General features: G+C 41.7%; 1 protein-coding gene across 1 annotated transcript; it reads right to left on the bottom strand.

The window, feature by feature from the left end:
* Positions 1-33: 33 nt before the first annotated feature.
* LOC121616853 (calpain-5-like) lies at positions 34-9,345 on the bottom strand. The gene is made up of 13 exons (XM_041951680.1): positions 9,118-9,345; positions 7,046-7,234; positions 6,629-6,760; positions 5,940-6,148; positions 5,540-5,732; positions 5,259-5,449; positions 4,805-4,882; positions 4,522-4,717; positions 4,305-4,427; positions 2,125-2,327; positions 1,523-1,644; positions 1,292-1,428; positions 34-796 (listed from the first exon to the last, which is right to left on the bottom strand). Exons 2-13 carry the CDS (start codon positions 7,208-7,210, stop codon positions 614-616), a joined length of 1,932 nt encoding a protein of 643 aa, XP_041807614.1. The 5' UTR covers positions 7,211-7,234; positions 9,118-9,345; the 3' UTR covers positions 34-613.
* Positions 9,346-12,936: the final 3,591 nt, after the last annotated feature.

Here is a 12,936-nt window from a genome sequence, read left to right as displayed (position 1 = left end):
TGCTTGTAGGCCATCGTGATTCTTTCTGCCACGCAGGGTTCTGCATTTTCTTTATTGTCATGAGAATAAAACATGATGATATGAACAGACGGTAGAAAGGAGCCAAAGATGCATTCAAGAAAAATACATGAATTATGCGTCATACATGTGGTAAGTTTTTGTGCATAAAGGTGAATCTGGAGGACAAATGTATAATGTATAAGACTTGTGTGACAATTTACTGCCACATCACTCACAGTATCTATGGTGTAACATCTGATATCTTTACAAGCAACTTGCAAAACGTTGATATAAAAATGTGTCATAAGTTACACAAAAATGATTTCAAATACAATTAAGATGCTTAAAAAGAGTAAACATTTGGATAAAAATAAGAGGAATTGACATTCAGTCTGTCCACTAGTGCCCAGCTCACCTCTCACTTTGCATGTATTTCACCAACGTGCAATTAATAGTGTAAAATTCCACTCCCACACGAGCATCCAGTGGTAAACCGGTCGAACCGCTGCTGCTTTTGGTTCCTCGATGATGCCACGTGTCGAGTTTCACAAGATGTTCACCCCATAGTTTAGCACTGATAAAGACTCAGGCTTCTCTCAGGCCACTGGCGAGGTCATATGGCGGTCAGCTGAGTAGACGTGATGATCCTGAGGCTGATGTTGCCGGGCATCTCGTCTGCCATCTGCCGCCCGCTCTTCCTCAGCTGAAGCCTCTGAGGGTCAGAGGTGTCCTTCACCAACCCGGACAACACCACTTGGCCCATAAATTCGTCCTTTACTGCGTTGCTGTTCCACACCTGAAGAAGACCAGTCAGTTTGAAATATATATAATGTTCTGTGATGCAGTCACATATATTTGTAATCTGCAGGGCTTCGACAGAGGGCTGGCTATGACAGAGATTATTATTAGTTTTTTTTATTAAAATTGTGGTTTTTAATGAAAGAAATGCCACATCATCAGAAGTATTTCTGCTCTAATAATATTCAAGCACTGGTTTTATTATAGGAGTGGTTTGATTGCTTTGTATATGACACAACCTGGAATAGCACCGAAATTATTTTTTTTTATATAAAAACACGAAAATCTGCCTTCAACAAGCATATTTGGGACAGTGTAATAACTTACTTGGTGGTGCATCTGATTTTTAATTTCTTAGCTAAACTGAAGGATTATGTGTCTTCATAGGCTGTGAAAGTTTGTGTGTGTGTGAAAACACACTGGATCATTGAAAAATACATTGTTTTTAGAGATACATGTTTTCCAGAACAATCACTGAGAGATGCCACCTCACCTCCACAGTTATGGGCTTTCTGGGCTTCTTCCTGTAGAAAATGCCGCTGGTTGCAAACTCTGGTTGCAAGGTGTCCCTCTTGATGACAGATTTTACGGACCGGCCCTCGCAGGAGATGATCACATAGGGGTCTGCACCTGCGTGAAAACACGTAAAGATTGTTGACTACAGAGCTACAGGCACATTGATTAGTAGATGGGGTAACGTCTGGCTCCTGTGATTTCCTCTAACCTCCTGCACTGTCCTGGTTCTGCAGCCCCTCAGCTCCGTGGACGTAGACGTGACTCACGGCTTGTGGGTATCCAAGGAATGAACTCCAGCATCTTACTCTTGGTTTATCCTCTGTCAGCTCCCTGTGAGAGCAGAGGAAGATTTAAGGACAGGGAGAGAGAAAGAGTCCCTATAACTTGGTGCTCTGGCCTAGAGATGGTGCTATCAGAAAATTGGGAGAGGGAGGTGACACTATGTTTCGTAGCTTAGATGACCTGTATGTGACCAAACAATCTGTATTTAGATCTGCCAACAAGAACGTCAAAATCTGGCAAAACAAACTCTCTGGCCAAGAAAAATAGTCGGAGAGGGATGTTACTTCATAAGTGATTTAATATGAACACAATGTAATATTCTCTGTTCTCCAGAACACTCATTTAAGTGCTTTCCTTGGATATTATCCATCCACCAGAGTCTGAAAAGAACAGCTTTGTTCTGTATTTCCCTGCAGTGTCTCTTTAGACCTGATAATTGTAAGATGTGTGAACATCTGACAACGTGAAACACAGCCGAGCTGCTGATTTACACTCGTACACTACAAACCTGCCTCTGGTTTGACATACCTGCAGTCTGAGGCCACGTCAGTGAAAACTCGGATCATGTAATCCCCCAGCGTCTGAGGCTTGAAGGTGGTGGGCATGAGGACGTAGCGGCCCTGTGGCAGCATGCTCCTCAGAAACACTGTGCGAGCGTTGATGTAGGTGGACGTCTCCACACACTGTTGGGTCAGGATGTCATGCATCCGGTACTTCCTGTTCAGTTCCACCTGGAAAAGGAAAACCATACCATGTAAACATGAAAACCCGATGAGTATCAGGACAAGACTCAAAACCAGGATGCTAGTGCCCATGTAAACATATTGTGCTTACACTAGTTTAGCTTTGATGGACTATCATGATATAACATGAAGGTCACTTTTTACTTTTACAAGCCAACTGGTGTCTTAAATAAATGCTCCCCAAATTTATGTGCATCATAGTATGTGCAGAATACACGACACATATATAAAATAAAGTGTCATACAGATTAGATTAGATTAGATTTTTAGGGTTTAAACAGTAACCAGAGGATTTATTATTTGCAAAGATTCTTCTGCCTCCTGGTGGCAGAATAGTGAATAGAACTTTAATTTAACATTGTACTCCTGTGTTTTTGAACGCACAGGCTAATATAGTCATTGCACTGGTACGATGACTGGTGTCTCACCTAAATGCAAAAAAAAAAAAATCCTGTTGGACTGGCTCAGTGGTCATACTACCTATCCTTCTCAGAGCAGTTTAAAGCCAGAAATATTTTAACGTAATAATCAGATGGAGGAGGAGGATTACATCACTTGCATGATGACCACAGACAACAAAGGTGAAATCCAGGTTCAGACTCGCAGCAGTTCAACAGGCCGCGTGCACACAGTCGCTCTTTGTGGCACCGGTGTTCTTTGCTGTGCAGAACCCCAGAACCTGGCCCTTTGGCAGCTCTTCTATCAGCATGATAAAAGTGTGTAGGGTGTGTGTTTGAACTTAGCCAGATCTCTGACAAGTAAATCACATTACGGGAAATGTGATGTCAGTTTTGCCGCTTACGGTTACATGGCCTCATTTGAATGTGACAATCTAATCCCAGCAAGTAGAATCAAATCTAGTTCGGCAAGTTTTACGGCTGTGTGAGAGGACTGCAGTGATTTTGTAATTCAGTTAAGACCTCTGCTGAAACACTGAGTTGTACTAGTTTGTTTTTATAAATGCTCAGTTATCTACATATAAAGTTGTTATAGCCAACATTATATGTAGGAAATAGTTTAATTTAGCTTTTTATGTTAAATATTATGAGCATACACAATATTTTATTATTGAAATTAAGTGTAATTGGAATTTCTTCATCATAACTTAAGGTTGCATTTGTTCCTGATATATAGAGCCGTGGTGTGCAGATCAGGTACCGGGTGCAGATAATGTGGGTGGTTTTCTGGCACATAAAAGAAAAAAGTACATTTTTTTTATAATGGACTTTTTCATTTCACTGCTGTACAAAATTAATTTAGAACCATGTTTGAAACATTTTTGAGTCCATCAGATAAATGAATCTGATTTTGAAGCGATGAGAGCTGCTTGAAAGTGAGTTGGAACCGACGGCTTATTCAGCTTTTAATGTCGAAAAGTCAAATGAACTCTCTGCTTTTTTGTGAGGTTTTCGTTTCACATATGTAAAGTGTGTTGTACAACATAACTCAAAAGAGATGCAAATTCATGGCTTTCTTTTTTCTCCAGCAAGCACCATTTGCTCATAATGCACAAGGTTTCTATAATGGCTGCACCGTACTAGAAGACAGGCGTCTGAACTTTCAGAGTTCAGAAGAAATGGTCATTAAACATGCTGGGCTCTGCTCTGTTTTTCAGCCTGAAACTATTAACTAAAGTATGTGTATCTTTGTGTTCAATCATGTATGATTTAGGTCTGTTTTGGTTCTGATAACCAAAACAATCAAGTAATGTCTGCACGTCAACAATATCCAACAACCGTTCACTGTTTGCTCAACAAATGAGTGGAAAAGTCAAACAAGGCCAAACTCTTTGACCAGAATGAAGCCAAAATGTGATGAAATGACCCCGTTTCCCCCCAAAGCTAACTGACCTTTGACTAACCTCGTCCCAGACGGACATTTCCTCTGTAATAAATTAATCTCTAGTCCGTCTTTTTTAGACTCAGGGTTGTATGATGGAAGTATGGTGGAAATGTTACACTATACCTTGAAAACACTGAAGCCAATGCTTAGATTTTCTCCTTGACCAACTTTTCTGTGGATCTTCATGTCTCTCTGTTGCAAGGAGATGAGGACCTCATCGACCTCCTTTGTAACATCAAACAAGTACTGCAAGAGAAGTTGAGAGGGAGTGAATGTATACATGTACGTGTGCATGAACACAGGTGATGTGAGGAGAGGGTCCGCCCAGAGTCTGCGGTACCTGCGGGTTCTGCAGGAATGTCTGCCTGTGGTTAGCACAGCCACCGCAGCGGTTTAACAGCGGCTCTGCGTTTTTGGTCCAGCTCCCAAAGTGCACGGCCTCATGCCACGTCTTATGGATACTGATCACAGAAGTATTGATGAGGCGACAAACATCTGCATCTGTGAAGTACTTGCACCAGTCTGTGAAAAACATCCTGCGGGTGTGAACAGAAAATGCTTTATTACGTGCTAAAAGAGGAGATGAACTCCACAGGTGGACAGCTGTAATGAGAGGAACTCACCAGAACTCCCCATCATCCTCTACTGTGATGCCAAGGTGGCCTCTCTCTGTATCTCCGACTTTTGACCATTCCTCAGAGCTAACAACCAGCAAGCAAAGCAAATTAAGACAGTTAATGCACTTATGAAATACTGCTTGATACAATAGATAGCTTTAAAAGTCTAATTCACACAGAATCCACTATTTGAGTCATAAAATGTGGCTATAAAAAGTTTGTTTGGTTGTTTAAAGCAGTTAATTACATTAGATTTGCTGCTGTTCCTGCATACATGTGAAACATTATTTTCACAAAAAGATAGCAAATTACCTCCATCTCAATCATTATGCACGACCCTAATGAGGGTCATGTAGCTTGTGAGAATATGGTTTGCACACCGTAGCGCTCCCGCTTCCTGCTCGTCCCCTGGTCAGTACCATATTCTTGACATACTGAGCACACAGCAGTCACTTCTCACCTGTCGCTCCAGGCTCCTTTCCACTCAGTCTTGCCCCAGGGGTTCCTCATGCGGATCAGAGGAATGGTTTCGTTCTTGAAGTAGGCCAGCAGCCCGTGACCCAAACGCACCTTCTTCACTGCAGTCACTGAGTATGCGTGGCCTTTCACCAGCCCGTTCGCCATCTTGAGCTCAATTTCATGAGGCTGTGCCTGATGGAATGATAAAAGCAAGTAGTGTTTTATGGCCAGCTCCTCTGAAGCAGAGAGACAAAGGTGCAGACTTTCAGAACCAGCACAGACCTTAATGGAGCAGCTAATGATTCCTCCGCGGTCGTAGACCTTAAGCAGATCTTCAAACAGCTGGTCTAGTCTTTTCTGGTCCTTATAGTATGCTTCTGTCTCCAGGTTGATGGCTTCAGCCACAGCTCCACTGAAATCCACCACAGCGTCTCCGGTGTTTCCTCCCTCCAGAGACTCATAGCAGCCGTAGAGCCTGGACACAGCCGGTGCAGGAGGATGACAAGTTTACTCAGGTTGGAAGTGTTACAGAAATATGGCAATATTGAAAATATTATATTTAAGATTACAGCTGATTGCACATTCTGTTTTATTTATGTTTTACACAGTGTCCAAACTGTTTTTAAGAATAATTTTTGTACATGCAATTGTATTTCTGCCAGCATGGTTTAAGCTTACTGACTTGGCGTAGGCCTTCTCCAGCAGAGCACTCCAGAATTCGTTGTTGTCTTTCGAGTGACAGTAGATGAGTTCTCCGTTGATGGTGGGCAGCCGGTCGTCCACCACCACATCCACCCACTCGCCAAACACCCAGAACTGAAAGTGGAATATTCCAGCATAGTCCTCTGGGTGTTTTGGATCCCACTCCTGATCCTTATGGTCAGGAATTACCTGAACCACACAAAACACAATGCAACAAATGTAAAATGTGTGACTAATGAGTCATTTTCAGCTGAAGCAGTGAATTTTGTAGCTGAGTGAAAAGCCACACAGCCCCGAATGTAATGTAACGGGTAGATTTTAAGAATAGGGATACAAATAGAGCAGTCAACTCAATGACATAATTTATAGAAGAAAGATAAGAAGCTCTCCAGTTCCGTTATGGTCTAATTGTCCTCTATTACCAGATTTGTTTTAGATGTTAGATGTCAAAGATAAAGGAATAATACAGCATTGTATGTTAGGCTACCTACAAGCAAAGTATCATAGTGATAAGTCATTCTGACAAAGGAATTTGGTTTTGCTGTTAATCATGAGCAAATCCCCTCAGGTGAATTCCTGCTGTCCTGATCCTGCACTGTGCTGTCAGCCGGTCACATGTTTCAGCCCTCAGTGCTGCTGTACCTGCACTTAATATTTGTATTAACCCACCTTCTTCCAGAGGTTTGGCTTCAAAGCCAGACAGGAGCAGGCAGCAACAAACCAGCAGTTTCCCACAACGCCCTGGTTCAAGTCATGGGAGCTGATGCCCTCCACAAACAGATGGGGGTCATTACATATTTCCTACAACAGAAAAGTTAAAAAGTTAAAAGTCTTTAAAAGAACGAAAGAAAAATAAGAAACTGAAAATGTATAGGTTTAGTTTAGTTTTTAGATTATACCTGTAAGATAAGTGGCTCAGTGATCTTTCTATATTAGCTACAAGTCTCTTGCTCTACACTGAATGTGTCCAACCCAGTTATTTCACAATAATCACATTTACATGCCACCTTATACAGTAAAATATCACCCTATGCGGCAATAACTGCATGGCCTGATGGATGTCAGCGAAGGACCTGTGCCACTCACCCCTGGCCGCTTCCACTCCACAGAACCAGGAGGAGGTTTCCTAAAGTACAGCGATGCATTGCTGGCTGGGAACTCTGGATCCTCAAACAGTTTCTTGTCCTTGATGCAGTCCCTCCTCAGTTCGCTGTAGTGCTGGTTTTTGTGCGGGACAGCAGAGGAGAACATGGTGCAGACGCTGAAACCTCGCAACTGCGAATGCATGACAGACACCAGACATTTTTTGACTTTATGTTGGGTTTATTTGTACTTTATGTGGGCAGGAACATTTTTCTAGAGAAAGCCTGAGGAAGTGCATCCTATAAATCTTAATTCCCAGATCAACAGCAGACTGGCCTATGACCCCGTGTCCCTCTAGACAGTCTAGATTCACTAATGAGGGTACACTGCTCGTACGATAAGATATAAAATGTTATTTACAGCATTCTGAAAGCTAAAATATTCATCTTGGCTAAAATGGGCTCTGACCACAGTACAACACTTGGTTTATATGGAACAAACCCACAGATGGAAAGTTACACCTCACCAAGCATTAGTTGTAAACTTAACAGCCTGTGTGCTGCAGTTACTGTGGACAAAAGGAATTTACAAATGCCTTTTTAATTAAACATTTTTTTTTCATCAAGACTGACAGAAAAGCAATATAGTTACATGTCCGTCACTCACAAGCAGGTGACAAAGGCCGCCACAGCGGGTGTGATTGACACCTCATGGGTCAGTTTTGACCGAAACTGTCAAGTCCTATAGTATTAACATGAGTGGTGTTCAAGGCCAGATTTTGAAGAGAATAACTGTATTTGTGGAACAACACAGCTGTATTCTCTGGAGAATGATGATATTTTAACTCTTGATCTTTTGGTCCCCTCACGCTGACTTCTCCAGACTGCATTTGGACAAGACGTGCCAGTATAATCATTTCGGATAAATCTCAATATCTTATTTTTGCCAGGAACAACAAATTACAGCATACCAAATGTAACTTACTGGAAGCAACAAGCTCTAAACAGACAGAGAGAGAGAGTTTGTTCGTCACAAGAAGCCTTCAAAAACATGTATTTATTGTACAGAGAGGGAAGCAAATGAGGCAGAGACAAAACCCTGGGAAGAAAAGAGGAATGGGGAGAAGAAACAATAAATGCCCACCGTACCTCTCAGACAGCAGCAGGACTCCTTCCTGCTCCACAATAAGGAAGTTTCCAGGTGTCACACCTGCCTGTACTGCCCTCCCACACACACAATTGGCCTACTTATGCATGAGCATTGCTACAGCCACACCCTGGCTGTGTTTGTGCTGTTGTATGTTATTGTTTAACTCAATAATATGACATCGGGAAGAAGGAGTAAAATATCTTCAAATGTCATGGCTACCAAATCGATTGATTGAGAAAATAAATCATTGTGTGGGTAAGGCGGTAGAAAAGGTTGCGAGACTGCTTGTGTGTGTGTGTGTGTGTGTTATCGGTTTGAGAGTTCCTGGCTAATGTGGTCAGGCGGGTTATTTTTGGTTGGTTATTTGCTCTTCTTTAGTGGACCGTGAGTGCAGTAGAGGACTGTAACCATTGTTTGCTGTTATATTCTCTATTTAATCTCTGTTACAAGAATAAAGGTGACAGCGATTCACATTCCAGACATTTCCTTCATACGTGCCAGAGCACAGCGGTCGTGTTCTGAAGTGTCTTTTTCAGCGTTGTCACAGCAAGAAAATTAACATACCAGATCAGATAAGACAACTGATATCTGCAGGTTGCTGTAGTGTTTAAATATTTCACATTTTAAAGAGCAGTTTGTACTGAATTGCCCCTTAGAAAACCTATTTATAAAGCATTAAATGGCCACAAAGAGGTGTGAAATATTAAATGCAGACTGACACAGGTCAGTACAGGTCATTGGTGAGTAAGGAAAAAGAGGCTGAAAGGTTTGAGGCAAGAAAGGAACTGAAGACGTTTGACTTAAAAGTGCTGGTAATGCATCAAATAAAGCACGATAAATCACATGTAGCTCCTGCCATGAAGCCACAGTGAAACAGAATATATAAGAATGTTTAAACATACATCAAGAAACTCAGCAACACTCACCTGAGCTGTCTTATCCTTCCAGTGATGAGCTCAGACACATTTAATGTCCTCGTCCAGTATCCAATGTTCAAAAATCCCACATTTCTGTCATAAGATATGTTATCCAAAACACACCCAGTTACACCGTCCTCAGAACCAAATCAGCCTCCTCAGTTCGAACTTCTGGCTGCGAGGGCTTCCCCAAATATGTTCAGCGGCACAGAAACAGTGACTGAAAACCGGTCTGACCAGCACCTCTCTGCGGCAGGAGGTGTTATGCAAAAGGCTGGTGATTACAAGAAGGGAGGGAAGGGGAGACTGAAATTGAACACCTTCACTCCCACCACTCAGAAACTCATAGGTGAAACAAGCAAAAACTTGTCCTCCTTACTGTCTGTTCTTTTAATATAAGAGCGTAACACACCAGTTAAGTGGGCTGGATGTTTTGTCACGTCCATCTCCGTTAAATGTTTTGTTGCCTATAAAAAAGAAGAATTTTCCAGTTAGCCAGAGGTCAGTTAAACTGAACAAACACAGCTAATAGGCTGTGTGTTGTCCTCAAGCTGTAAGTGAACTGCGGTAATGAGACAAACTGGCAGGCTCTCAGAGGTCCGGGCTTAAGTTTTAAGGAGAACAAGAAGCACTTTGACTCGTTCTAACAGACAAATCTTGTCTGGATGATTCCTGCCTTGAAACTGGAGGCAAAAGAGAGGAAGCTGATGAAGAATGTTTGCAGGGAGCCAACAGTAATAGGGTAAATCCATGCAGGAGCTAAGCAGATAGGCTGAACAAGAAACTGAGGAAAATCCTATAATAAAAGTAAATAATTTGGATTAGCAGTGATATGAGAGAGGACCAATGCACGGTTTCAGATATGATCACAAGTTCGTGAGAAAAGGCATGTTTGGGGAGGAAAAATATCCAGTCACACAAAACACTACAAGAACCTATTCAGAAAGAGGGCAGCACTTTAAAAGAGTGCAGGCCATCAGTAATAGCCTAATAATCTACAGTTGACTGTAGTTATAAAGGGCAGGCAAAGCGTGGTCTGATGGTGGCACTGGGGAAAGGGTCACAGGGTCACCAAAGTCGAAAGGTCTCCTCCTTGTGGTAATGTATATGTTCTCACACAATTATGCCAGTTAGTTATTAGTTTTTATGAGCTGCTGGCCACAAATAAACTCAACACCAAATGGGTAGCAAGACCAAAACTCGCACTTCTTGGGCGATGTAGCCAAATTATGCACATTATTGACAAAATATTCTAAATTTACTTTTTAAATTCTTTAAACATGGTTATGACCTGACCTCAAGTGGCAAAAACAAAAGGAAGATTCTGAGTGCAAAAGTATATTGTATTAAATCAACTGAAACCAAATTGACCAAATCATGACACCAAATTATTTAACATTAACAGCAGTGTGGAAATCAGTGAATTCAGTGGGGTGTGATGTGTATGAGTGAAGAATAGTGAAGAATGTGGATGCAGGTGCTGTAAGGACCAAAATTACCAAACATCTCTGTGGCTGCAGAGAGCTGTTTGCAGTCAGGACTTTTGAAACCTTTTGGGAACACTGGGTGCCACAGGTGTTCCCAGTTACACCAATCAGCTCCCTGCAGAGCCAACAGAGATACACGTTTAAAGCCCAAGATGACACCAGGGGACATCACAACATTTTTTTTAAACATGTCTTTATTGAATTTTCCACAATAAACATAGTCCACAACATTTAAATGAAGTGAGTTATGTCCCTCGTAGCTATCAATCATGAAGTACTGTATGGATAAATTGTGTAAATATAATAATGATCAAATTAATTGTGAAATAACTAAATAAGAAAGACATTAACTCAGCATTACTATAAAATGTTATTAAAATTGTTAAAATTTGATTTGATTTCACTTTAAAGCAGCTATATTCAACAGCGTGTGAAATTACAAAGTAAAAACAATGTGACAATGTGAAAGATGTCACTTACAGTGATGCATCTACTGAGAATTATCACCTGACTCTGCTTCTTCTTTTTATAGCAGGTTTCGGCTCATTATTTAACTGTCCGGCAGCATATTTACCGTTGTGGTTCACTCTGACCACTCAGTGTTGTTTTCAGCCGCAGCAAGCAGCAGCTTTCAGTGGAGCCAGTACGGTAACTGCTCAGCCGCAAGCTGCTAACAGACACAGTTATAGAGACGAGCTGGTGAACATGGTGGAGCATCTAACAGGTAAAGAGTCACATATTTCCCTCAGCAGGTGGTGGAGACTGAACACAGAGCTAAAAGATAGTGAATATTCTACTTACATTCACCAGCTGGCCAGAAATACAAATGATAATTTTGTTCCATAACTGCTGGTTGAGTAAATAAACAGCAGCTGTATGCTGACGAGTTCACCGTATCAACTTAAAACGTAACGATATGTCAGTGTTGTTATAACTTGTTTCTACTGCCCCCAGGTGGCCAAATAATGCATTTTTTTTTTCAGTTAATTTTAATCAAAATAAAAATTTAGAACTACCATCTTTAAGGGTGTTTTTATTTCATGCCATTATTTCCTGTGACACTTATATTCTGTCACTTTTTCCCCATGTCAGTACTTTCTTGACCAGCTACTGCTGTTAACATGAGTCCTCACGTTGAAACCAAGTAAAAGATTTAGCTTTGGCCTGTGTTTATTTTACGGCTAGGCGACTGATTCAGAATAACGTTGACGTTGTTGTTGCTCTAGCTAAACGGGAGCTAACTGGCTAAACCTGGTAGCGGTTGAGCTTTCCAGCTTACGAGAGGCTGGGAGGACAGGAAGTGGTAACTAATGACTTCACGCTGTCCCGTAAAGTGACACTATGAAACAGGAAAGGACATATGAAAGCTGACATGACACGAAAAGTGGCATGAAATACGTATAAGTGTCACTGGGAATGATGGCATTGAGCAATATAAGTCGACTCACTGAACACGTTTGGGCTCCATACCTGTTTGGTCAAACTCATAGTAGCTTAGGCCGACCAGTCTGCGGGGTCTGAGGATGATGATGATGTTGGTCATTCGGTCTGTCCTGCCAACAGTGCGGTCCAGAGAAAAATATCTCATCATCTCTCGTCCAATTCTTTAGCGTGGAGTGGATGCTCACGGTCCCCAGAGGACTCCTCACGCACAAAACTCTAGAGATATCAAAATGTAAGATTTTTGTGATATTTACTGAGTAACTAAAACACACTGAAAAAACATTTGGCTGATGCTTCGGCAGATATTATGACCTCATGTCCCTGCCTGTAGTGCCACCCTGAGGGCAAACTTACAAACAGCTAAGGTATCACTGTGTTGTACTTTGTCCAGTGCTTTAGGATTGTGGGACATGAGGGACATTACAGCCTCTTGGGGTTATCAGCAGAGAAAGAGACTTTTCACTGTGCTGTCACAGAAGCAACAGCTGACAGGTTTCTGCTTGTTCTCCAGCTGAGATCTGATCCACACTAATACATATCATTATTAGACTCGCTCCCTTCTCATCTTTCTCGTCCTTCATCACCTCGCAGGCACACTTTGTTTGAATTTGATTCGAACGGGGACAGGTCAAAGAGAAATATCTGCCCGGCCAATATTTGTGAACGCGAAGCAATTTCTCTTAAAGGCAGAGGGCGGTGAACGTAAACCCTCAATGTCCTCGAGATGTGACATATAAAACTGGTGCTGTTTGTGCTCTGGCACAAAATGAATAGCAGGAGAAAAAAATATGTTAACTGAGCTGCCCAGAATCTATCATAATGTTATCAGATAGCACTGTTCATAAATATTGATTGGGTTTCACAGTTCTAGGCCTCAGGAATTACAGCTATGAATTCC

This window comes from Chelmon rostratus, chromosome 14 (genome assembly GCF_017976325.1).
Source record: "Chelmon rostratus isolate fCheRos1 chromosome 14, fCheRos1.pri, whole genome shotgun sequence".
NCBI classification, from domain to species: Eukaryota; Metazoa; Chordata; class Actinopteri; order Chaetodontiformes; family Chaetodontidae; genus Chelmon; species Chelmon rostratus.
The sequence above is the reverse complement of the archived record's forward strand: the minus strand, read 5'-3'. Positions and strand labels throughout refer to the sequence as shown.